This window comes from Cygnus atratus, chromosome 8, assembly GCF_013377495.2.
Source record: "Cygnus atratus isolate AKBS03 ecotype Queensland, Australia chromosome 8, CAtr_DNAZoo_HiC_assembly, whole genome shotgun sequence".
Taxonomy (NCBI): domain Eukaryota; kingdom Metazoa; phylum Chordata; class Aves; order Anseriformes; family Anatidae; genus Cygnus; species Cygnus atratus.
In genome coordinates this window covers 17,987,529-18,012,518 of record NC_066369.1, presented here as the reverse complement: position 1 = coordinate 18,012,518, position 24,990 = coordinate 17,987,529, and the positions used below count along the sequence as shown (strand labels likewise).

Sequence of the window (24,990 nt, the reverse complement as noted above, 5' to 3'; positions counted from 1 at the left end):
CGCCGGGGAGCTGGGTGCCAGCCGCAGCCCTGCGGGCACCACCGCCAGCTCGGCCTGTGCGGCTGGGGCAGCGTCGCTGAGGTGTCGGAGGGTATCTGTGGAGAGACCCCGCAGTCCGGGAAACAAATACATATATATGTATATGTATATTTACGTGTACAATGGATTCAATGAGAAATTAATGTTCGTTCTAAGGTGGCAAGTCTTAGTGATAGTATCAAGCCAATTACTAGCTTGAAGCTGATTTTTAGAGGTAACAAATGATGTTAGCTTTACTTTTGCGAGCTTGTTTGGTTATTGACTGCCATCTAGGAGGAGATCAATATTCTCTGCAGAGAGCATCCAAGAGTGACCACTGAGCCTGGAATGGCATAGGTGGCACACAGCGATAGAAAGTGTGACGTCTTGCCTATGTGTATGAACTACAGGGAGGAACTTGGGCTGTAACCTGCCTCATCTTTGCTTGGGAGTAACCAAGGAGAAGTGATGGGAAGGTCTAGTCAGGTCGTTGTTGAGAGCTCATTGCTCCCATAGCGATGTTAGGGCAGAGCCCAGGTAGTTTATGGAAGGATTCCACTGATGTGGTTGCCTGCCACCGCCAAGTTTCTATGGCGTACTGTGTTTGGGTAGTGCAATGTGGAATGTGCTGTGCATGGGTGGCTTGACTTCAGCTCACAAGAACTGGCCTTTTGTCAAAGATAAATCCAGATCCTGCAAGAATCCCATTTTATGTCTCTAGGTTCACAGAAAAAACTGTGCAGAAAGTTATGTACAGCTGAAGTACTTCTATGGAAGGACAGAAATGTTAAGAGGAAGTACTCCAGAGCAGCTCTGTCGGAGCTGCAAGGCAGTGATTTAGCAAGTCACCAAGTTACTTAGGTGACACTGCTTGTGTAGAAGGTGTGGCAGAGTCTGTTTGTCTGCAGTGAGCTGGGAGACAGCACAGTGACAGCTCTGTGATTTCCATAAATGGAAAGAAGATAATAAAGGAAATTAATGGAGTAACTTCTTCAGTGACAGATTGTCATGAAGCTCATTCTCAAATAATGTTTCAATCAAAAAGAAAATTAGAAAGTCCATCTGGCACTCACTGTGATCAAGTACAGCAACCGGTATGTCATTCAGTCAGATGAGACCTCAGACATCCCAGGTGAGAGTTTTTATACTTTTGCATAGAGATTTTTTTTAGATTTCTTAAATAAAAATTAAAAATATTAAAGTAACTGCCACTGTACTGTATCTAGGCGACCTGAGAGGAAGAATGTACATTTAGCATAGTATGTATAAAAATCCTTCTTTTCTAGTTTATATTTAGTATCTGAACAACTGAAGAAATACTTAATACAGCGTTATTTGCATGGCTTCTAGTTATTGGCAGTGCTTTTCAGAAGTGTGTATCATCCTTGTCAATACCATTTGATTTCCACTGTAAGTAACAAGACCCTGACATGAAGCGTCCCACAATGACCAGTGGTTTGAACACACTCTTAGTGAACTACTCAGAGCAGGCTTAGCTTTTCTTGTCGCAGATGTTTCCAAGTGCACTTCTGTGCTCTGAGGTCATTAATATTATTAACTGTCAGAAATACTTTGATATTATTTTCTTGCTTGTGCTTTCTACTATGTTTGGATCAAGCTTTTATGGCTTAGCAGTTCTTATGAGATGAACAAAGGTAGAGTTTTAGCTGAAGTATTCTTGTATACATGATATACGCTCCAGAGGATGGACTGTTTTTTTCTTAAGATGTATCTGTTGCTGTCACACCGACATACAGCAGGGAGCACAGGCTCTCTTTTTGCTCATTTCCATTGTTGAGCTTGTTCTAATGTGATTTATTTCTATGCTGTCAGCTGGCATTCAATCACAAATTGTTATGATAATCTGTTCTTTATTTAGCTGGTGGAGCTCCATGTTTTTTATGTCCCAGAGGAAGTGTGGAACTTCAAGCTGAATACAGTTCCTGTGGCTCTTACTAGCAAGTTCATCTCAGCTGGATTTATAAGGTGAGTATAGTCTTAGGCCCAAATGTGATAACACTTATAAAATATCTACCTGGTAGCACCTTCACATTGTCCTTCAGTCATTTAGTCTAGCTGTTGCATAATTACATCTGTCAGAAAAGATTCTTCTCTAATCATCTCTGGAGGGTAAGTGGTGCCCACGTCTCTTTGGGCTGTATCAGGCCAGTGCCGCCCTTGATCTAAACTGCTGTAATGCACTTCCAGAGCACTGCTAGTATTGCTGCAGAACGATTCATGTTGTAAAATCACAGTCATATTTTTTCTGTTTCCTTGAGCCTGATTATCAAAATCTTGAATTCTTTTCCACAGTGGGCCGACTTTGAGATGGAGTGGCTCAATGAAGATGGGAAAGCCTGTCACTAAGCCATAGATCTGAAACAGAAACATTATGTCCATGCAATTGCCAGCATATCTTCTTTCTTCTTCCACAATATTTCTGAAAGGTTGTCTACAACATGTGCTATGTGGGCTCTCAGGTAGCTGTCAGAGCACTTTGTGGAAGACTACCCAAAGGCCCAAACCTGGCACAGACAGCTGCAGTTTTCATCTTTGATAACTTTAGAAGTTTGGTTCATACACCTAAATGCTTGACTCACAAAATCTGTGTGTATCTGGTAAGGTAAGAATTGGCAGAAGAAAACAATCAAATAATGTAAAGATGTGCGTTGAAGCTGAGGTTTTATATGCACCTCATTTGCTTCTGTGCAAAATTTGTCAGCTTAAACTGCAGGTTTTAACTCACTTAAATTTATGCTTGTATTGTCCCCATAAGACGATATATCGTGTCGCTGAAAAAATTGACAGCAGCTGGATATAAGCATTTATGGCAGAATGTATTCGTTCTTGCAGCTTTTTTTTGTTGAAAGACTGTACAAAACCAGATAAAGTTCATGCATCTGTTCTGTTTGCTGTACTAGTTGCCAGCAGAGGTGCAAAATACATAGCTGGATGGTAACTTCAAATTGTTTCATATGACTGGACATCAGTCACCGCCTGTTGCTCTCTGGTGTAAGTTTATTTCACTAAGGCTCAGTTCTGAGACATCAACTTAAATTAGGATTCTTACTGATTGCAATGGGTTTATAGCTCAAGAAAGACATGCATCTGTTAGAGTGCATCCAGAGGAGGGACACAGAAATGATCAGGGGTTTCAGGCACCTCTCCTATGAAGACAGGTGGAGATAGTTGAGGTTGTTCAGCCTGGAGAGAAGGCTCTGGGGAGACCTTATTACAGCCTTTCAGTACTTAATGGGGGCTTTTAAGATCGAGAGAGGCTTTTTACCAGAGCCTGTAGTGATAGGACACGGGGTAATGGTTTTAAACTGAAAGAGGGCAGATTTAAGTAGATACAAGGAAGAAATTCTACACAGTGAAGATGGTGAGGGACTGGAACAGGTTGCCCAAAGAAATTGTGGATGGTCAAGCTGGTCAGGACTTTGGGCAACCTGATCTAGTGAAAAGTGTCCCTGCCCATGTCAGAGGAGTTGCACTATATAATCTTTAATGGTCCCTTCCAACCCAAACCATTCTGTGATTCTATTATTCCATGCCTGGCTGGGTATTTGTTGCTTGCTAATGAGTGTTAAGTAATTAATTATTCTGTGGGCGCTATGCAGTGCTGCAGTGCATTAGCAATAACTAACACTGGGCCAGTGTATCACTGTCTTCAAAAACAAAATATATTTTAAGAATCTTCTCTGACTTTAACCTGAGAGAGTGAACAGCAGCCTTGCTGCTACTAACCATGTCTGGACATTGTTGATAGCACCGTCCAGCCAGCTCGGCAGTTCTAGTACTCTGTGAGTCAGCTGAACAAAGGATTCCTCGATGTAAATACAGGCCACTTCCATTAATCATGAAATTAGAGGAAAATATTAAGTATGTAATCATCTGCAGCCCTGGGTTCTTGTTCCCATGAACTTGATTTCTCAGCACTCTGTGATCTTTTATTTACTCCTCATTCCTCACCACAGAACCCATACTCTTGTTACTTCTAGATGAGATTGCTGCAATGAACTCTAGTTTGCATTACTTTTAAAGGAACACCTTGAAGCAAATGACTGGATGTGACTAGTCCTCTATTAGCCTGTGGCAACAAGCAAGAAATATGTTATTATATGTTCCTAGCAGCTGCGCTAGCAAACAATTTTCAGATAAATTTCTGTTGTGCATCTCAGGTTCTGTGTACCTAAATGATTTTCTCCCGTGATGCATCCTCATAGTTACATAGATGTTTTCCCTGCTGCTCATACGTACCTCAGATTCAGATTTCTTTGCTGGTTTGGAAGGGTGTGAAGGATGTGCAGTTTTAGAATTGCTTCTGAAAAAGCTTGCATTTATTGGGTTTCAGAAAACAGTTCAAGGGACGTACCTTCTCTGTGGCATGAGCTTGAAAAAATGATAGTGAATGAGATGTATTTGAATTACAGATCATCTCTCTTATCACATAAGACCCTGGAAGGATGTGTATTGAATTATGTATCCATCTTTCACGTATTTCTTTATACATTTGAAATAAATGGATGACATTAGGACTAACATCTGTAGCAAGTGTGGGCAAAAAGCATATGGCGAAGAAATAAACAGAAGCTAAATGTTCAGGGACCAGGCAGCGAGGCCTGGATGTGCCTAAGTGCACAAGTTGAAGGGACAGTGTGACCTTGTCCATACTATTTACTGAGAATGGCATGTACTATACCCCAGGCTATGTCTGTGCATTGTCTGAAGAGTGATAGCTGGCCTGGGCCAAAACCCTGCGAGCTGTAGTGTACTAACACGTAAGCAGCGTGGGTGATTAACAGTTCTCAGGCCTGAGTTTGTTCCCTGGTTTATTTTAAATGGCAGCATAGGAGCAATCAGAGCTGCTTATGTTGAGATGCAGACCTTTTGTGTGACTCTTGCACATTTGGTTTTATTCTGTGGAGATGCTTCATTCTATGATGATTTTTATACTGAGCTTACTACTTTGGTATTTGCATGCTTTCCAGTAGCAGATTAAACGATGTCATTCATGTTTGCGTCAGCTCTCTCATCCCCAAACTATGGTAAAAATGTTCACACTACAGTGTTTGGTTTTGATTTAAAACACATTTGCATGTACGCTCGCACACACCCTGCTATAAATTTGTGTTGAAGAAAACAAAATGAAAGGAATGTGCTTGGCCTCCTCTAGTCCTTACTGCTTGAAGGAGTATGTTCTACAGTCCTGGCCTGGCTCTCTGAAACTGTCACCTGGATGGAAATGCATGACTGTAGTTTCCAATGCTTTTGTAATTCATCTGCAGATGAGCAAGAGTCTTTTTCAAATTTCAGGTACTTTCATATTCTCCCTTTGTCTGGGATTCCTAAAACATAAAGATTGCTAGCTGATGTTATGGCAGCCTTTGTAATACAGCCTGCCATAGTGTGATACAATGTTCTGACTCTACCACACCAAAAATCTCTGACCTATATGTAATTGGGTTTCGTTCCAGGAAATAGTTCATAGTTCCCTTTTTTGTTCAATCTTACCATGCAAGCCAGCCTTTATATAGCATTATCTTCCCCCTCTTACTAACTAGCCAACATTATTTGATCTTGCAGATGTATTAATGAATAACAACATTCTAGGGTGTCTCCTCACATCACATTAAGAGCGCTACGGGAGAAGCTTGGAGAATACCTGGGTGGAGTTGCAGTTGCAGATAAATTCAAATTTTTAAAATGCATTGGGAAAAAGCTAGCAGTGGTAAGTTGATTTTTTTTTTTTTAATTATTCTTTAGTGTTCTTCCGCTTTATAATACAAACTACAGATTTAGTCCCTGTAGATTTGAAAATATCACAAGAAAATAGAGATGAATTTAGGAGCATGCTTAGTATTTGTTTTGAATCATGTTGGAGAATGAGCTCTTGTCAGAACATCTACTTCCCCAAATACAAATGCGCAGCTGGACAGGTATATTAGAAACATCCTTTAAAGCATCATATGTAATTAGTTGCCATTCAGTGGAAAGATGCAAGCTTTGATAGGACAGTAAATTAAATATGGCAGTTCTAGTTGCATAAAAAAATTCCCCTGAGGTCATTATTGTCAGCACATGATTAGAAATATGGCTCTTGAAGAATTTGCACTGGGAGCTGAGTAAGCCAGAATTCCTGTAAAGGTTCCTGCTGTGACATGTCCAATAGCCTTTAAAGATCAGTCTCTGAACGAAAGCTTCTCTGATGTACATTTCTGTTCCATGAATCAGTCCAGTAATAGAGCCTGAGGAGGTTTATGTAATCAAAACACTGCATCTCTGAATCATAACTGTTCCTCGGTCTGATTCTCTATATATTTAGCTATCTTACAAACTATAAAGATTAAATAAATCTGAAAATCAGCCTGATTGAAAGTGCATTTGTGTAATACACAAAGATTTAAGTGATATACATAAATATAAAAGACTTTTTTCTCCTGTTTGAAATCCTGCATGAATTTCAAAATTAATTACAGGGCAGAAATTTAGGGTTTTGTTTTGTTTTGTTTTATTTGTAGACAATATCACTAAAATTACCCATGCAGAAAACTAGGAAAAGCAGGTAGAAAAACATAGTCAGGAATTTAAAGACTGTGGCACAACCTAAATCTGAAAAGATAAGCAAGTCTTCAAAAAAAATTTAGGTGTTTTTAACTGGATGATAGTAAGATGGTAGATTTTCTTCCCCACTGATAGTTCTGAGGTAAATGGAGAAAATTTCCAGCTCCCTTGAGAATGGCAGGAATTTAATAAAGTATTTTGCATTTAATAGTAAATGAAATACATTAGTAGATACAAGTGAAGATTTTTAGCAACAAATTAAAGATATAATTTTAATTTGGGGGATTTAGTGTTGCTTGATGTTTACTTTGTGACAAAGGGTAATGTAAGCAAGCAAATAACTGGTTTATTTGTTGTTTAGGGTCATGGTAACCTAATTGAGTTAAATCTCCATGACCAAATATTTGTTGAGTTTGGTTTTTTACTCAGTCTCCTGTTTCACAACACTGACAATGTAAACAGTACTAAGAGCTGTAGCCTGCTTGCAAGTAAGGGTCTTTAAATGAAAAACATAAACCAAAACCAAGTTCATTTTGCTATTTCTTTTCTTTTACATAGCCCATGTCTGTAAGTGTGAATTGATGTCATTGTGTGACCATTATTGAGAGCAGCATTTGGCCCCATGTTTACTGCAATTTCATTACTTAAATGTAAACTCAGATTATTATTATTATTTTCTATTGGAGCACATCTTTCAAATATACATTGATTATCTTAGATTTTGTATTTTAGGATTACTGTTGAAATCTGAAAGTGTATATCACAAAAAAAAAATCAAGACAATAAGTACTAGATGACATAGGACAGTCATTTCTACTTACATCAAATATTTTGCAATGTTTTGTCAGGTGAATAGAGAAAATTGTTAGACTTATCATTTCTATTCAGATTTGACTTGAAGCGACTTCTGGCAAAGGCAGTTGAAGATTTCGTTCTGCTGCGATAGTTGGATCAAGTCGTTTGAACCATAGGAGAAAGTGCAAAGGATAAAGAAATTTATTCTGTACATCCATATACTTTTGTGTGTCTGATTTAAATTTTGAAAAATAGGCAAAATAGTTTCAGTGCTATGTCAGAAAATAGAACAGCATTCTACGCTCCTTCTTCCCCATCAAGCTATTACAGAAGAAAAATGTTGTATGTAAAGATGATGATATAATACAGAAATTAAGTGACAACATTATTGGTAAGAAAGTATTTTATTGTTTACGCTTCTGTTCTTTATCTTCCAAGGTAAAAGCAAAGCAAGAAACAGAACTGGAACTGAAGTCATTTGCTCCCCCTTATGTACGTATTTTATGGCTTTTAAGCTATCATTTTCAGAAGCTTTTTACATTGGAAGTTTCTTCTTTTGTGTCTGGTTAATATACTGCATATTTTAGGCACTGTATCCTGAATTATATTTATTACCTGGAGCGGAGTACTTTGAAGATGTTTATCCATTATCATCATCAACTGAACAAAGACGTCACTTTAATGCGGAAGCTAATAGGTACGGTCATGGATCGAGACTACCCAATCTTCCCCAACAAAAAAGTGAAAAAAGCAGACCATTTTTAGAAAGCATACAGAGCAGTCATCAGCTAGAAAATAAGGAAGTGCATAGTCCTGCAGAATGGACTGAGAAAGAATCCGTTCCAGTTTTGAACACAGATCACGAGCAAGACTACAACAGGATTGCAGAAAAACAGACACAGTTCAGAGTGAAAGGTAAGTTTAACGAAGGTAGCAAAGAAGGGTGATGGAGTAAAATAACTATTATGGTTAACATTTACAATAAAGTAATATTTTTTTTCCCCAAATCAATTATTATGCAGATCAAAATGGATCCAGTGGATCTCTCTTCACACCAAGTCATTCAAATCCTGCAGATCGAGGGTCTGGAAAGAGCTGTATGCTGTTACAGAAATCCCAGCAAAACCACCATAGCGAGGATCAAAAAGAGCATAATACTCCTAAGTGGAATGACAAAGCCAAAGGAAATGGTCTTCACATAAACCACAGCGATGAACAACGCCAGACTAACCAACCACACCAAAATCGCGTGAAATATCAAAAAGGTATACTGTTCATTGTCATCTTGGTGCTAAGCCGAGATTTTTAGAAAGTTGGCAGAGTAAAGCTAAGTTCAAAAAAAAAAAAATCTGTAGTTGCAATGTAAGTTGGAATATTACTGTCAGAACAGTATTCTAATTTTTAAAATAATGTCTTTCAAAGAACCATAGTTTTTACTTTGGATGAGTCATTCATTATCATTATGTACTGTTGTAGGGAAGCGCTTTAATATAGTCAATGCATTTGTCTGATCTTATTTATATGGAAGCAAATTACTGAGCAGCTACTGTAAAGATTGGAAGATAATGATCCCATAATTCAACAGCAATTTTAAATGAAAAAAAAAAAAACACCAAAAAAAATCTTGTTATCAGTAAATCAGGGAAAGTAATTTATTCACTTCAGCTTCCATGGTTATCTCATCCATGCCTACATTACTACTGAAGGGAAAGTGCTTCCTCCCCTCCTTCCTATACAATGCTGTTTTATTTATGTACTATTGAACAGTGGCATTCCTAAAACTGAGAGGTAAGAGAATTCTTTGAACAGACTACAGTGAAAATGTTAGAAGAGTGTGGAGAGGTTTAAAGAACACACAAACTAGCTAATAGTTCTGTGCCAAAATAGAAAATGTAGTTTGAAAGACATTTATTAACTACTACGTCCTTTAAAATGAAGTATCTTAGGGATACTGAGGGCCATTAAGTCTCTGAACAGTTACCTAGTGCTCTTAATATTCCTAAACTTCTAGTAATTACAAATGAAGAAATGACTGAAGCGTTTAAATTGGATTGACCGCTGTTAAATTAGCATCAAAATGATAACATAAAATGTTTTTCAGGAAATACTTTTGAAAGACAAATCTTAATATTTGAGTATAATTTTAGATTCAATGTAAAAGGGGTGACCCTTGTTCTATCGCAAATTTCTAATGAGGAATTCTTAAATGAGGCAATATTCATTTTTTCATACATATGGGCACCTTACTGATTTTCTGGATATCCAGTACTTTGAGTAAGAAAACAAAAAATGTGATAATTTGATCTGAGATGTGTCTGAAGAGTGCTCTAGAGAAGGCCTTCACAGATGACTTTTCAGTAATTTCAGTTTCCGTTGGTAATCCATCAAAACTAGCTTTGTCCCTCTATCATGTTAACTGAAGTCTGAGACCACATATATATGTATATATATATATGTATATGTATATATATATAATGTAATATATATAATACATATATATATGTATGCATGTATACCTAATATTATATATATATAATACATATATGCGTATATATGGGCATATTTATACAATTAAGAAGTTTTCCAGAACTTTATTTTGAATGATGAGGGATGTAGAATTTTGTAGTTTAAAGTACAGGCAAAGTCTGTCAGCAGTTTTCTTTTGAAACATTTATTGTATATAATTTAAAGGAGATAACATTCAAATGCAAAACATTTTGCTGTCACTTTCTTTGCTGGCTCCAGTTCGTAGGATATCTTCAGGGTCTCAAAGGCAGAAAATGTTAGAGAATTATTTTGGGAAAGGAGAAATAATTAAATGATTTCATTACCTGTTGTCATGTTTCCTCTACTAGTTACCAGAATTAGTTAGATGCAAATTTTTGAAACAAAAGTAGATTTTCTTCCCCTTTATTTCTTTCTTCTGTTACTCACAAAACCTTTCATTACCCCAGATATAATCCTGTTTATCGGATTGACTCGCTGAATTTCTAATACAGGCTGGAAAGTCCAAGTGTTGACAGTCAAAAAAGTGTAAATCTTGTGATTGTAATCTATGTATTTTGATCATCATTATCCTGTCACAGAACTAAACACCAAACTCCTAGTTACAAACATGGAAAATAATGACCACAAAAAAGATACCAAACTAAGGAGAGACAGAACACGGGATTCTGGAAATCTTGAAATATTGGAAGACCAAACCACAGAATATATACACAGAAACCAAAGGTTAGTAAATAATGATTCTGTTAAAAGAATGGATAATAATAATTCATAACAAGAAACTTATTTTATATACTTCAAATAAATGAAAGAAAAAGGAGAATAAACAGTATCGTTGCATGAATTTTTCACTTGCTTCTTTGATTTGCTCTTTAGCTTGCTGCAATACAGAACTAGCAAGTCTGTAACTGGTCCTGGTGAAAAACTGGATAATCAGGTGTGTTTTTCAAGGTAGCATATTCTTTGCAATGTGGAGTAATAAACATAGTCCTCCACCTAGAAACTGACTAATTTTGTAAGGCAGGTAACTCATTAGAAATATGAAACATGCAATGTAGATTTTAGAGTAATTGAGCAAAATTAATTTATGCAATGCTGCTTTGGAGATTTGCTAACGAGAAATCAGCTGTATAGCTAAACAATGAAATCATCAGAAGTTATACCTCTGTTTATTGTTTAATAGGAACTATGTATACTGTATCAATCTCAGTCTTATTAACATTAGCTTTTTTAAATTTATTTTTTACAGTTTCTTGACAGCAGCATTGTATTGGCTGTATCAGTGACATTTTTATAATTTCATATTTCCAATGGGATAAATCTTAGTCTTAGATGGGATAAATCTTAGTTTTAATCTCAAGCAAAACTTCTGAGAAAAAAAAAATCTTAAATTATTTAAAACATACATACGGTATAGTCATAGTATCTGAATAAGAACATGCTTAGGAAGACAGAGCACCCACATGCAGTCATACAGCATAACCATTGTCACTACTAACTGTCGCCTGTGAGCTATTATAAACTTTGGTTTAGAAATGAGCAATCCAGCTTTTGCTAACCAATGAGCCTGACAGCAGTTTTCAGGCCAGTCATTCTTGGTCTTACATGGGAGTGTCAGTACTCTGTGGAGTTACGGACATGGACAAGAACATTTAGCAATAGTCTGTCTTTTGGTCCATGTATTGTCCTCTGCAATTTCAGTGCTCTGATTCTGTTTGCAGATGTCCATCTGTTTGGAAGTTTGTACAGAATAAAAGAGATTATATGCAGAATTCCAATATATCCTTCCCATTCACTCAGGCCACTTTCAAAGCATACGTTTAATGTGACTGTTCAGGATTATAAATTATGTACTTGTAGCTTTGTCTTTTGATCCTCTAGGTAGATGAGAACAAGCAAAGTCATCCTACTTGTCCAAAAGAATATATTTCACCTCCTAGTCCGCCTTTTCTGTCACTTTCTGTAAACCCAGCTCAGGTTCCTGCAGTTCAGGCAGAAAGTAAGTATGTGCTTCCAAGAAATTTGTGGGGAGTTAACATTTAATCAAGACTGAACAGTTGATGAAGACAGAAATACTTACTTTATGAAAGAATTTGTGCATATATTTATTCCCAGGATTGTTACAAATTTTAATTTGTATTTGGAAAATTGCAGGTATCTAATGTTGCCTGAGTTGTGCATAGAGTATGGTGGAGGTTCCCAGTGCTAGAAGATTCGTCGCGTGGACTTGGGGGTGGAAGGAGATAAGGAGGGAGTTTGGGTGAAATACTGTTAGCTCACGTGAGAATACAACAAAGATGGTCACTTGCTGAGGATCCTCAGCTAGCGAACAGCAGAATAGTGAAACGGGAGGTGACTAACCTGTTGTTGCAGTCTAGTTAAAGTTTGAGCTATTATAGGCTTATTAACGCCTATATAGGCTTATTAACGCCTATAGTTTAAATAAAGATTTACATCACAAAGTATTTTGAAGCAAGAAGAAATCCTCTAGAGGCTTTTTTGGCTTGATGTTGCAAGAGTTTTCAATTTATACTATATACATCTCAATAGATTCTGAAGTTAATTTTATTGACATGCTGCCTAGGCATTTAAAAGTGTGTTTATTTGTTTGTGTGCATGTATAAATACCTGGATGCATGCTGGGATTCTCATTTCCTTCTAATGCATCAGCCATTTCCAAGAGTCGGAAATAGTTTATATTCAGAAAAAAGAATAGTTTATTAAAATAAAAGAATTTCTACTGCCTGTTCTGACAGAGTTCTTGGCATGATCTATGACGGGTGCATTACAAAAATTTTGATTGATCCTTCCTACTTACAGTATCCAGATGCTTGATAAATATAATTATAATATCTTTAGAAAACAAGATGGTAGAACAATTGGAACAAATGAAGAAAGACAGAAGGCACATGGAAAAAACTAGAGAAGAACTTGTCAAAAAAGCTAAAGGGCTACTGGAACAAAATAAGCTGAGGAGATACCATGGTACATTTTTAATTTATTTTGGAATTTGGAATGATTGAGAAACAACACTGAAACCAATGTGAAAATGTTTGTCTCTTTGTCAGTGAGCTTAATTACAGAGAGCGCAGTTGGCTAAGCAGTAGCTCTGTGAAATCTTATTTGTGTAACAGTATGGTAGAAAGGTTGAAAAGTCTCTTTCCACTTTTTTTTTTGTGGCAGTCTTGTAAGTCTAAAAATATCCTGGCTTTTATAAACTGTCCAAGTTGTTTCCTGTGTATATACAGCACCCAGAGAGCTATTACTGGCCATTTTGCTGTTTGAGGCTCGAGAAAATTGACATATTCTAAAATTGCCTTTAGCTGGTGCTTACTGAGGTTTTACTGTGTTGACAGGGCTTATGTTCCAATTGCCAGCATAGTACTTTTTATTTCTCCTATCTAATAATTCAGCACGTGGCATAGACGAGTTTGACAAACCTTGTTTTTTAACAGAGGAAGTATTTCATTGAAATCTCACTCAGATTTTCTTTGTAAAATTATTTTCAAGTTTATACTTAAGCTATCCTCCTGAAGTCACATTCCAGTTATACAGAGATGAGATTTAATTACATTGACATTTTGAGAGCACTCTTTGTACATAAATACAGCTGAATCACTGGCAATCTCAACTATTATCTGTAGCTTTGTCAAAAGGAGAAGACATGCCAATTCTTCCAGTTATTCTCTGAGGGCATGGCTATGCTGTGCTCTGTAGTGAAGTTGTATTTTAAAAAGGGAACTTGGCCGCTTGGAGTGAATCTGCAGTAGCATGGAGCTGAAAGGCAAGCTATGTTAGACTGCTGAAATTAAGTCCTGAATGGCTCCTATGTTGTCTTAAATTATGCTGTTCAGTTAGGTAAATAAAAGGTTATTTCACAAGAATTTAAACAGCTTCTGCAGGTTCTTTCAGGAGAATTTGTACCTCTGAATTATTTTAATGAGACCTGTACAGTTTCAGAAGTGAGTGCATTCACAAACATGTTTCTTCCCAACGTATGAAGGGAAGAGCATATTCTGGAGACCCAGCAATAGGCCGTATTTAATTTCATCCTAAGATTGCCGTGCTGATGTTCACTCTTGCTTACATGCTGTATAGTGCTCCAGCAGCTGGGCTTTTTTTTTTTTTTTTGGTAAGTTTTTAAGAAGCAGTTATCCTGCTTTCTTAAAATATGCCTGAAAAGAAGGAATAATTTAAGACGCATCACAGAGTAGCAAATGTATGTGGCAATAAGACTGCCACACCAGATATGGGGTATGTATGTGCCAGCCACTGATAACACGTAACAACATAGCTCAAGGAATCATGGTTAAATTTAAGTAAGTGTTTATCATAATCTTGGGACTTCTGATCAAAATTTCTGGTTGTGCAGAGCTCAAATTCTGCATAAAGCCTTTAATGCTGCTGCTGCAAGGATGCTGTGGACTTCAGACTGTGGTGGGCACCAGTCTTAATAGGTCTGGAGGATCTGTGCAGCTGAAGGCCGCAGAACTGCCAGGCCAAATGAAATTTGGGGTTTGGACCTTGTGTTTTGTCTCAGTGGACAGAGAGCGCCTTATGCTGCAGGTGATTGTGTGAAAATTCTACTGCATTTATAGACTGTCATTTTAACAAATATTTTCATGATTTTTTTTTTAAAGAAACTTACTGCTAATTTTTAATATGCACATTAGCCAACTGATTCTCGTGAGATCAGTTCATCATTACTGTCTTCAACAGACCTTAGAATAAGATGAACGAGACCAAACTGTATTACTGTTTTCCTTTGTAGTTCGTGAGGAATGGAAAAAGAAATACTTTGAAACTAAGAAGGCTACAGCTTCACTGGAGGATGTTTTAAAGAAACTGCGACAAGATTTGGAGCTTTACCACCAGAAATTGCTCTTGCAATTAGAAGCCAGAGATAGCCGAAAACAACCGAACAGTATGACAAACTTGAAGGTATGTGCCTAAATTACTTTTTTTACACAATTTATTTTTTTGTATAAAACATAAATAAAAGTAACAAATTCATCATCGATGACTTCTAAACTTGCTTTAATAGCCAAATATCCCTCAATAATCTGAGGTGTGGCCACTACAGAATTACCGCATTCCATTCTTCTCAAAAAGACTGAAGAAATGCTTGAGTCTAAGCATTTTAATCTTTCTGCTTTGTGTTTGTACAATACCTTCTCATTACAAACTCCCCTTTTGTTTTGTATGATTAATGAATTGTTCAGTTCTACATTATTCTTCTCATCTAAAATTTCATGTACAGAGGTGATGAATTCTAATTGTTTTTGGGGAAGAGACACCTCTGAAGCTCTTGCAGTGGTTACACCTGAATTGTTGTGCAACTGTGAGTCTTGTGTTATATTGCTGGTGTCAAATTAGGTGAAGTTCAAAGAGGAATTTAAAAAAAAAAAAGAAAAGATAAAAGGGGAAAATACCCTTCCCAGTAGTTACAGCTGCTAATTTTTTTAATGCATTCATAGAAGCAAGTCTGGTTGCAAATCTGAAGCTAGACTGGGAAATTTATAAACTGGTAGAAGTACCTGTAGTGTGTTATGCTTGTATCTGAAAGGGGGGAGACAATCTAAGATAGTACATTATATACAAATGTGGATTATTTGAGATAATATATCTAAAATATAAAAATATGAAGTGTTCATATTACATTTTTATTATGACCTATGTTCAAGTACGTTAATGCTTCTTTTGGGGGGTCAGGGTTTTTAGGCCTCCTTGGCAGGGCACAAGGAGCCTCTGTACAAAAGATGTGCACAACTTCAAATGCATACAGCAGTTATGTATTGGCTAGCACGCAGAGATGAGAGCCAGGACTTAATGAGCTATGAGGCTCCTTAAGGAGAGCTGTGATCTCCACCCCTCATAAGTGAGGTGAGGAATTGCTGCTGGCCAGTCAGGCAGGACGAGGTGGGCGCTGGGGCTCCGGGGAGCAGATCCCACTGCTGCTGAGCTCTGTCCTCCACCAGCTTTGTCCACACTGGTGACTGAATGCGATGACGGGTGATTGATTCCTCAGGAGCCCCCACCTGGTCCGACTGCCCAGCCTGCTTTTTTCCTTTGTGACTGTGTACCTTTCCGTGGTTTCTCTGTGGTCTCAACCAGGGAGCTAGGGTCTCTGTGGTGTAGCAATCTTATCAATCAGTGTACTGCCTATGGGAGAAAGTGATGCTAAGCCTGTAAGGAAAAAATACATATATATTTGAAGCGTGCCTTTTTATTATATGTAGGGAGTAGTCGTAAAAGTTAATTGCAGAACAACTCGCTGTTAACTCAGGAGATCTGATCTGGATCTTAACTTCCCAAAGTAAGAGAGAGTGGAAGAACTTCCACACCTAGGGGAAGTGGAAGGGCTGGATGGTTGTTGAGGAGAGCTGCCCTCTGTTGGGGAGCAGACTGTTTGCAGAACGAGATGCCAGACAAGCACTGAAGACTGGAAGAAAGTACAAGAGCTGGAAAGAGTTTAGAGAACTGTTTGAGTGGTGAAGTAATACTGAATGAATGAAGAGGTATCTTAATGCTCAACTAAAGTTTTTGTTGTTTCATACAGAATAACAAAATCATCGAGATAACTACAGTGCAGCATGAACTCGATCAACTGAGGAAGAAGCTGGATGATACAAAAATGAAGCTCATAATAGAAATTAAGGTACTCTGCATTTATCCTAGTGAGCCTTTTAATTATAAAGTGTCAAAACGTTACATGGTATAAAATTATCTTTCTGAATATTAGATGATTTAAATTATAGGATTGCTTGGGTTGGAAATGACCTTAAAGATCATCTCGTTCCAACCCCCTGCCATGGGCAGGGATGCTGCCCACCAGATCAGGCTGCCCAGGGCCTCATCCAACGCGGTCTTGAACACCTTCAGGGTGTTCAAAAAATATTTGTTGTACAGTTCTTATTTTCAAGTTTTATGGTATTAGTTATCATAATTTAGCACTCGAGCCTAATTACTCCAAAGAATTAGTTTATAAGATGATTTTTGAATGTATGGCATTCAAGTACTTACATTTTCAAGGTACTATGTTGCAATCTTTTTCATGAAATTCCCATTCCACTCTGATGGTAATTAAAGGAGCATACTAGGTGAGGTACTGGTGAGTTGCACACCATGGCTAAGAAAAAAAATGGTATAAAGGGAAAAAAAAAAGGAGGGAATGGTTCTCCGAGCAGACAGCAGTTCTCTTCACCTGCTTTATTCCATACCATTGCTGCCTGTGGCTCCCTTAGAAAGGAAGGTGATGATACAGGCCTTCACATTGGATAGCCATTTAGCTATGAACGTTTGAAACCTAAGTCTTCTGCATCAAACAGATTGCCCGTGACCCTGTTTACTGTCTAATCTAGGGTGGGTATGCTTCCTCCAGTGTATAACAAGGAATGAAAAGAACAATGAATTCCATGGTTGTCTCTTAAAAGCACCAAGGCAAACTGCTAGAACTAGGCTATCTAATTAGACATGTAAGGTTTTAAAGATGAAAGATGTATCCGATATTCAGCAATCCTGTATAAAATTCATTCTTAGTTATGTAAATTCATATGCATGTCAACTCCAAAAGCTTCATTAAATTACAATTCCTTAAATGACTGGTTCTTCTGCAGATGAGAAAGCAGGCAGCATCTGATTTACGAGCACTGAGAGCAGAACTGACACAGAAGAAGATTCATTCAGCTTTAATTCTCCAGTCTGGGAAATCAGGTATTTAAGAGGATGACCCCACTGTAACATCTGTAAAGTCTATAGAAGTCCTATAATGTATATAGAAACTTGGAATTCAGAGCATTTGTTTATATGTTCTTAAAGTTCTCTAATAAAAAGACATAAACTGTGCAAATGTGGAATTTGTATACTAGCCCACTAAGGGACTGCAAATCACTTTTTAAATCTCACTGTTAGTGAAAGGTTTATCAGCTACTTGAACATACAGATTAACTTAGTTTTGGTTTAGACACATTACTAAGTTATTTTAAAAGTGCAGATTAGTGAATCATGCAATTTCAGTGTGCTGATGTTCTTTCATTAACAAAATAAGCATTAAGCAAGTAAATCCATAATCTAAAACCTCCTGTTCAGATTTTTGGAGCAGCTATTTAATTTTTTGATAAATGATTAAAATACATCTTTTCTAGAACTCTAGCAAAAGTAATCTTTATTAGCTATTTACTGAAGTCTATTTTTGTCATTATAAGTATACTTATCTATAAATCAGTGTATTACTACATTATTAGTTATGGAAAAAGACTCTCTAGTTCTTTCATATCTAGTTAGTTTTGTTTTCTCCCTCACAAGAAAGCTGCATCAACATTAGCTTTATTCTCTAATTAGGGGAAGATGCAAGCTTTGTCTTGACTAAGTTGTAATGATGATCTTGGTGCTATTTCCAGTACTGTATGCTCTGCTTTTCTTTAAGTTCAAGCATGTGCATGTACTTACATAACAATTCTCTAAAAATAATCAGAAGCTCTTCTTAGTCATTTTTTTCTAGATCTGTTTGCTTCTTTGAAGTTCAAGATGTTATTACGTTAAGTAGAACAATAACGTGCTAGGAATTCACGTCAGCAAAAAAGCTGACAAAGTTGTATTTGTTACTGCAAGTGAAACCCTGACGGGAAATCAGTAATACTAGAAGAAACTTATGCAACTTTTCAGAGGACTGACTTCCAAACGTCTTGAGTCAAACCACCCTTTTTACAATCTATTTTTTAAAGAGAAGATTTAGCAAAGATTTTAGTGCTAAGTATTAAATTTTGTATTAAAAGAACAACTGCTTTTGCTCATTTCAATAATTAATCCTATGTCTTGTAGTTCATAATAGTTTTATTTAAGACACAAGAGCAGGCAATTGGCTACTGGAAAATCTGAACCGATTTTTTTTTTAAAGTCAACTTTTTTGATGTCTCAATTTGATCAAATATACCTATCTTGCAGTCTAGCATATGAACATAAATAGTAGTTATGTGTCTTATAAATTCATCAGTTTTTCCTAAAAGCTACAGACCAGAATTCTAGTGAAGAGCCCTCTGATTCACTAAGGGGGGAAAAAAAATAGGATGATGAGAACTCAGTAGGTTTCACCTTCTGCTTTTCATCACCTGTAGTATCAAGCAGTCAGATGCTCAGATCTTCTCCTCGGCAGTCATCATCGTAGTGCTTTTGGTGCTGTGCTATTACTCTATGTTGGTTTCCCAGTAACTATTTAGCAAGAAAAAACAAACAGACAGAAAACTGACTACATATGTCTAATTAAATAGTTTAATTAATGGAGTCACTTAAGCAGGGCATAGTTGCACTTCAGTCTGGTTGTGAAACAGTTCTGAGAAACAATGTAGGCTGTAAACCATGGAACAAGTAATGCATAAACAGACAATGCTTTATCAACCTTAGCAAAGACAGTGTTTTACTGAACAAAAAAAAGTCCTGTAGACAGCAGTCCATCTCTCCATGCATCAAGCAGCCTCAGCAGAGGACCATTATTAGATGACCCCTGTAAATTCACTTGGTCTTACTTGTTACCAGATACATTCTAAGTTCAAGCTTTAACCAACCTGCTATGGTTGTGAAAAATGAAAAGGGTGAGAAGTCTTAAAGAGCGCTGCTGAAGCAATACTGGAACTTTATGAAGAATGAAGATACAGCTTTCCATACAAAATAACAAGATGAATTTGACCAGCTCTCAAAGTTTTGATTGTAATCATGGTATGTTTATAAAGAAAATCTGTCACACATTATGTGTCATAATAAAAAAAATCCAATTTTCATAGTTCTATATCAAGTGATTCACAATTTTACGTACTTCTTACGGTGTCAGGGCTTGCCACATTGCTTTGGTTTGTTGTTCTGCTGCAGCTTCCCTGGAATAGTCAAGACTATTTCCATTCCACATGCCAATGCCCCTTAGGCCTCTGTTCTTCACATAGGCCGCTTTAAGAGAGATGCTGCGAGGGTCATCAAACCATACTTGGTGGAACTGACCAAGAGAATCCTACAAAAACATGCAAATACTATGTCAGTATCTGCCTGTCTACAGAAATACGATACATTAAAGTTTCTTGAGTTTTGCTTACACTTTCTATTCAATGCAGCATCTCAGAATCTTAGTTTAAATCAGTCATCAACATCAGAAAACTGTAACAGTGAAGAATGAAGCTACAGGATTTCTTTGGCCAAAACACCCTTTTTGACATTACAAATTTCCCCTCAAGAAAATTGTGGAGCAATGAAAAACTGTATTACTCCTGTAGCATTCAGTCACTGCACCCCATTTTCAGACGAAGAAATTCAAGAGATGAAAATCTGGCCATCTTTTACTACATGAAAAAAAAAAAAAAGTAGGAAACAAACTGAAAAATCCAACCCTGAAAACTTTATAATCAAAGAACTATGGTTCATAAACACATGTCCACAACATGCATGCTGTCTTGTAAAGGGACACATACCTTGTATTCATAAAACGGAGACTTCTGTACCTCATTCCATAGCACCCCTGAAATAGAACTGTTCACCTGCTTCATTATTGCTCTGTAGGGGACCTGACGCCCTGCAGCATCACTGCAAGGAGCCCCACGGAAAGGTATTTTGGAAAGGGAACAAACATGATCCTGGAAAAAAAAAAAACACAGAGTACAGGAGTTTAACATTATGTAGATATACTGAACTCCAAAATAGCAGTACAGCCAAGAACAAAGTCACAAAACCCCCAAATCTTCAACTATCTGTGCTAGACATGCTACTTCCAAACAGAAGTAAATTAAACAGATTTTGTTCAAATTGTAGTACCACAGGATTGGATTGTCCTCATTCAACCTACACAATTGTCTTATCTTTTCCCCTTCCACTTCTAATTCCCTCTCAGATTTTTCTTAAGTGTAATGTCTTTTAAGACTCCATGATTTATCCATATACTGCTCTACTTTAACAGTCATAGTTTTGCTGTTGTTTGTTACACCTGATCTTTAAGCAGTGAGCTTAATCACTGTTGAGAAGGCAGATAAAAGTGTTGTAGTGCCTTTGGACATCACCTCTTCTCATACAGATAACATCTATAGCTCCTCAGTGAAATATGGTGCTTGGGTATTATAGGGTTCAGGTTGCCTAGGGGGAGATAAAAAGCCCTGTTTGGTAACACACTGCTCATCAGTTATCAGCCAAGGAAAAGTCTTGAGTACCAGTTTTAAGCTCTTACCGTCAGACGACAGAATTTCCTAATCCACAAACAGGATCACAAACATCTAGCTGGCTCCTTCCAAGGAAAAAAAGATTAACAGTATGACTGCAAATGAATAATCTTTATCTTACCTCAGATAAATTTAGGCAGACATAATCATAGCCATACCAGGGGACGCCCATCACAAGCTTCTTAGGATCAATGCCCATAGTAATGTACTCTTCATATCCTAGTTTTGTAGGAAATAAAATGAATTATTGCATTTTTCCATGTTTTATATTCTTGCAACTAATCTACAGCCAGAGCCAGCACAGGTCATACATGATCCTTGGACAGAAACTAAAGTGCAAGTTCTTTACCTCCCACCCACACGGTCCTATATTTGTTCTATTCAGATCCTATAGATTTGCTCACACATTCAGTTGTCCATAGCAGCTTTTGCAACAGTGCTGATAAGCACTGACATATTTACAATAATTCAAACTTCATCAATAGGTATTTCTTAGAAAGCAAGAAAAACACTAAGTGCTATTTTAATCAGGATTCATTCTCATTTGCCTCTCAGCTCACCTGTGCTGACAGCTCCTTGTGGGTCTATGTAGGAAAGCAAATCAGAGAACTGATCCAAATTTAAAATAACCACCCTCTTGTAGTCTTATTTTTAAGACTGTCAGTTCCCTAATCCAACTCACTGTGAATGTGCATGAACAGCTGTACCAGCCGAAAAGAAAGATGGGAATGCACACAAGAGACTTTAAACCCACACTTGCCAAAGGAAGCTACAGCTTCAAAGGAACCCGCATGGTTCACAAGGATGAGACAAATGTTGCAGGTTCTTTGCAAGCCCAGGCAGACACCTTTGCTTTGGCTGCCTTTTGTGATTCTAAGTGTTTTTCACAATCATAAGGGCGAGACGACAACTTTACAAGTAGGAACACACAGCTGCTAAAAGTCTATCCGTGGTGTCATAGGGATCTGCAATACTGGTTTCCCACCAGAACAACACGTTATTTGAGGCTACTACAAAACCTTAATAAAAACACATCTAAGAAAAGACAATCTTTTCTAACCATTCATACAGACAAAAAGAAATATTCCAATTTCTGAAGAGGCATTCTGTCCTTACCACTTAAAGTCTGAAGGTAAGGAGCATTGGCTTTTGCAACACAATCGGTCCAGATCTGGCTCTGTTCATCGTAAGACATCACAAATAAGAAATCACAGGCATCTGCAATCCCAGTGTAGTTGTAGCACCTTTTATCTATGCATGCAGGGGACCAAGCCACATCAAATGTTACCTGAAAGAAAAATGCATGTCAGTATCATGTATGGCACTTAGGCACTCTTGTTTTATGGTTAAAGAGCTGTAACTTTTAAAGAGTATTTCTCTAAGGTTGCAGAATGTTCAGCACATGGTGATACTAATGAAGTATATATGTATCAGCTGCTCAGCTGATAAAGCAAACATCAGGTAATAAGCTGCCATTGTTAGTGAATTCAAGGCCTAAGATGCTGTTTTCCTGAGTTATTTCACTATTTACCACATAATTTTAAAACACCAAAGAAATTGTAACATGAAAACCATCTGATCAAAAACAAGAAGCATAATGCAAATCTTTAAAACATCAATAACCAGCTTACTAAAACATTAGGAAGCTTTTTCACCAGAAGGCCCTACTTTGAAAGAGTCCTTAAGCCATACTAGTAACTGGCAGCTCCCCCAGCAGGGCAGTAACACCGTACCCGCAAATCTCAACGAAACCCTTCTGCCGTTTAAATTCACGTAGGTCAGAGTGATTTTTATGATGGAATATCATAGCTAACATTCATAATTAACCACTGATAATAGTATCATGCTTTTGATTTGCATTTTTTTTTCATATTCATATGCTAAACAGCATTCTCAAAACTCCATGTGTTTCATGAAGTTAAACTCAATGTTTGTATGAAGTACATTTTTATTACCTGTGATCCTGGAATCTCTCTGTGAAAAGCATCTGTAGTTTCTTTAACAAGCTCTGTCAATGCATAATACTCAGGGGAGGTTTCGTTGACTTCTTGCTCTATATCTATATTAATTCCATCCATATACTGCTTTTTGGCAAGGTCCACCTGTTGGGATATCCAGGCTGTTCTTTTAGCAGGATCAACAATTTCCTTAAGAGGTACATCACCTAGACAAGAGGTGTTCAAGAGTCAACACAGCATGTATTTGCATCACAGCAATAGTAAGGAGGAAAGATTTGTCTTTACCAAGCCACATAACATAACCAGAAAATAAAACATCCCCACACCTATAATGTCATCTACTTAATCCTGACGCCATACGTGGAAAATAGAAAGGGCTTAATTTTTTTTTTCAAGCATAATTTTGAGAATCCATACCAGGAGAGATTACTAAACTTCTTTGAGACAGTAGTGTTTAAAACAAAGCTCCTTTTGGAATTTGTTTTCTACAGTTTTAAGCATCTCCTTTCTTCTACTTAGTAATCTTTTAGCCACTCTAAATTTCCTTCCTTGAAGTCAGTTGACTTCCAGTATTTCCACGGAGCCAGAGAGACTATGTCTTACTGCTTAGAATAAACATACTTTTACATTTAACCTTTGTTGTTCTCCACATTGTGGTCTTTGATTCTCTTTCTGCCTCATCAGATCCAAGACTTGATTACAGAACATATGCATAGGTTGACCCAATGGACTTTGTCTTTCTAATCAGCATTTGTACACAGAGCTCCTGGGCATTCACGTTTTCAAACTCAATCACATCCTAGCACACAGGGATTAACTGAAGTGAAAAATACTAAAAATTGCTTACAATCCCTTTCCTTACCCTGTTCTTTGGGTATTGTGCATAACATCCAGAACACAGACCCAAATAACTGTCTTCTACAGCTTTTCTCTTTCCTCCCAGCTCTCCTGCGGCTGTGAAGCTCCCTGTTAGTGGAGATTTTATTTAGACATCACCAGAATGGTTTTGTTATTACTGTGACACAAGCCATCGCTGGTTTTCTTTTTAATACCCTGCATACCAGCACATGCAAAATGCCAAGGTATTATAGCCCTGTGTGCATTATCCTCTTATTACTTAGTCCTCTTACTTTTTTAACACTTCGCATAGCAGCGGATGTGAAATGTCAAGGTATTCTAGTCCTATGCACATTACGCTCCTACTGACTTATAAATACCCATATTCTGATGAGTTAGCCCACCTTTTAGCACTACCCTGGCGCCTTTGGAATGAGCGTAGCACATAAGCTCTGGATCGTACTTCCCGAAAGCTGCCACAGTTGTAATTTTCGACCAGTCATAGGATTTCCAGGCATTCTTCCCCACATCGAACACAAAGACCTAGAGGCAGGAAGAAGCCGTCCCATCAGCTCCCAACCCTCCTCAAGCTCTCCTTTCCCCACCCCTCACACGAAGCCCTGTGGCTGGCACTGCTGCAGGTGGCGAGCACACGGCCCAGAGCCGAACCAAGCCCCCTGGGTGCGCCCAGCCCGGCTCACCCCGCACCGGGGGAGCTCCCAGCACCGCAACAGCCTCCCTCCCAGCAGCCGGCCCTCCGGCCACGGCCAGCCTCGCCAACCTCGGGGCCGCCGGTGCCCGTGACGGGCCGGCAGAGCCGCGGCTCCCGGCAGGGGCAGGCTGCGGCTCCGGCACCCCCCAGCAGCTGCAGGAGGCCGAGGGGCAGCAGCCACCCGTCCCGCGGCCGCCCCATGCCTGCCACCTCCGCTTCCGCGCCGCGCCCCGGGGCAGGGCGGGCCCGGCCCAGCAGCTCCGCCCCGGAGGCCGCAGGGCCGGGGCCGGGCCGGGAATGGGGCCCCGCGGAGGGGCCGGCAGAAGCCGGGGCTGGGCCCCGCTGGGGCCGCGGGGAGGTGGGGAAGGGTCCGCGGCTTCCTGCTGGAGCCTCGCGTGGAGACCCACGTTCA

General features: G+C 38.3%; 2 protein-coding genes across 5 annotated transcripts; one reads left to right on the top strand and one right to left on the bottom strand.

Annotated features, from left to right (window-relative positions):
- The first annotated feature begins 131 nt into the window (after positions 1-131).
- SPATA1 (spermatogenesis associated 1) lies at positions 132-17,648 on the top strand. Of its 3 annotated transcripts, XM_035537246.2 has the most exons (13): positions 132-1,150; positions 1,898-2,004; positions 5,632-5,749; positions 7,816-7,869; positions 7,965-8,292; positions 8,400-8,642; positions 10,464-10,608; positions 10,759-10,819; positions 11,764-11,881; positions 12,742-12,867; positions 14,654-14,823; positions 16,442-16,540; positions 17,499-17,648. In XM_035537246.2, exons 1-13 carry the CDS (start codon positions 1,115-1,117, stop codon positions 17,601-17,603), a joined length of 1,710 nt encoding a protein of 569 aa, XP_035393139.1. In that variant the 5' UTR covers positions 132-1,114; the 3' UTR covers positions 17,604-17,648. The 3 variants fall into 3 exon arrangements, with proteins under 3 accessions (XP_035393139.1, XP_035393141.1, XP_035393140.1); XM_035537248.2 differs by lacking the exon at positions 12,742-12,867; XM_035537247.2 differs by lacking the exons at positions 132-1,150; positions 1,898-2,004 and adding an exon at positions 4,872-5,334.
- Positions 17,555-24,825, bottom strand: CTBS (chitobiase). Of its 2 annotated transcripts, XM_035537250.2 has the most exons (8): positions 24,648-24,825; positions 24,271-24,409; positions 23,027-23,235; positions 22,188-22,359; positions 21,193-21,290; positions 20,334-20,495; positions 19,691-19,879; positions 17,555-19,089 (listed from the first exon to the last, which is right to left on the bottom strand). In XM_035537250.2, exons 1-7 carry the CDS (start codon positions 24,777-24,779, stop codon positions 19,694-19,696), a joined length of 1,098 nt encoding a protein of 365 aa, XP_035393143.1. In that variant the 5' UTR covers positions 24,780-24,825; the 3' UTR covers positions 17,555-19,089; positions 19,691-19,693. The 2 variants fall into 2 exon arrangements, with proteins under 2 accessions (XP_035393143.1, XP_035393142.1); XM_035537249.2 differs by lacking the exon at positions 17,555-19,089 and having other exon boundaries at positions 19,136-19,879; positions 24,648-24,824.
- Positions 24,826-24,990: the final 165 nt, after the last annotated feature.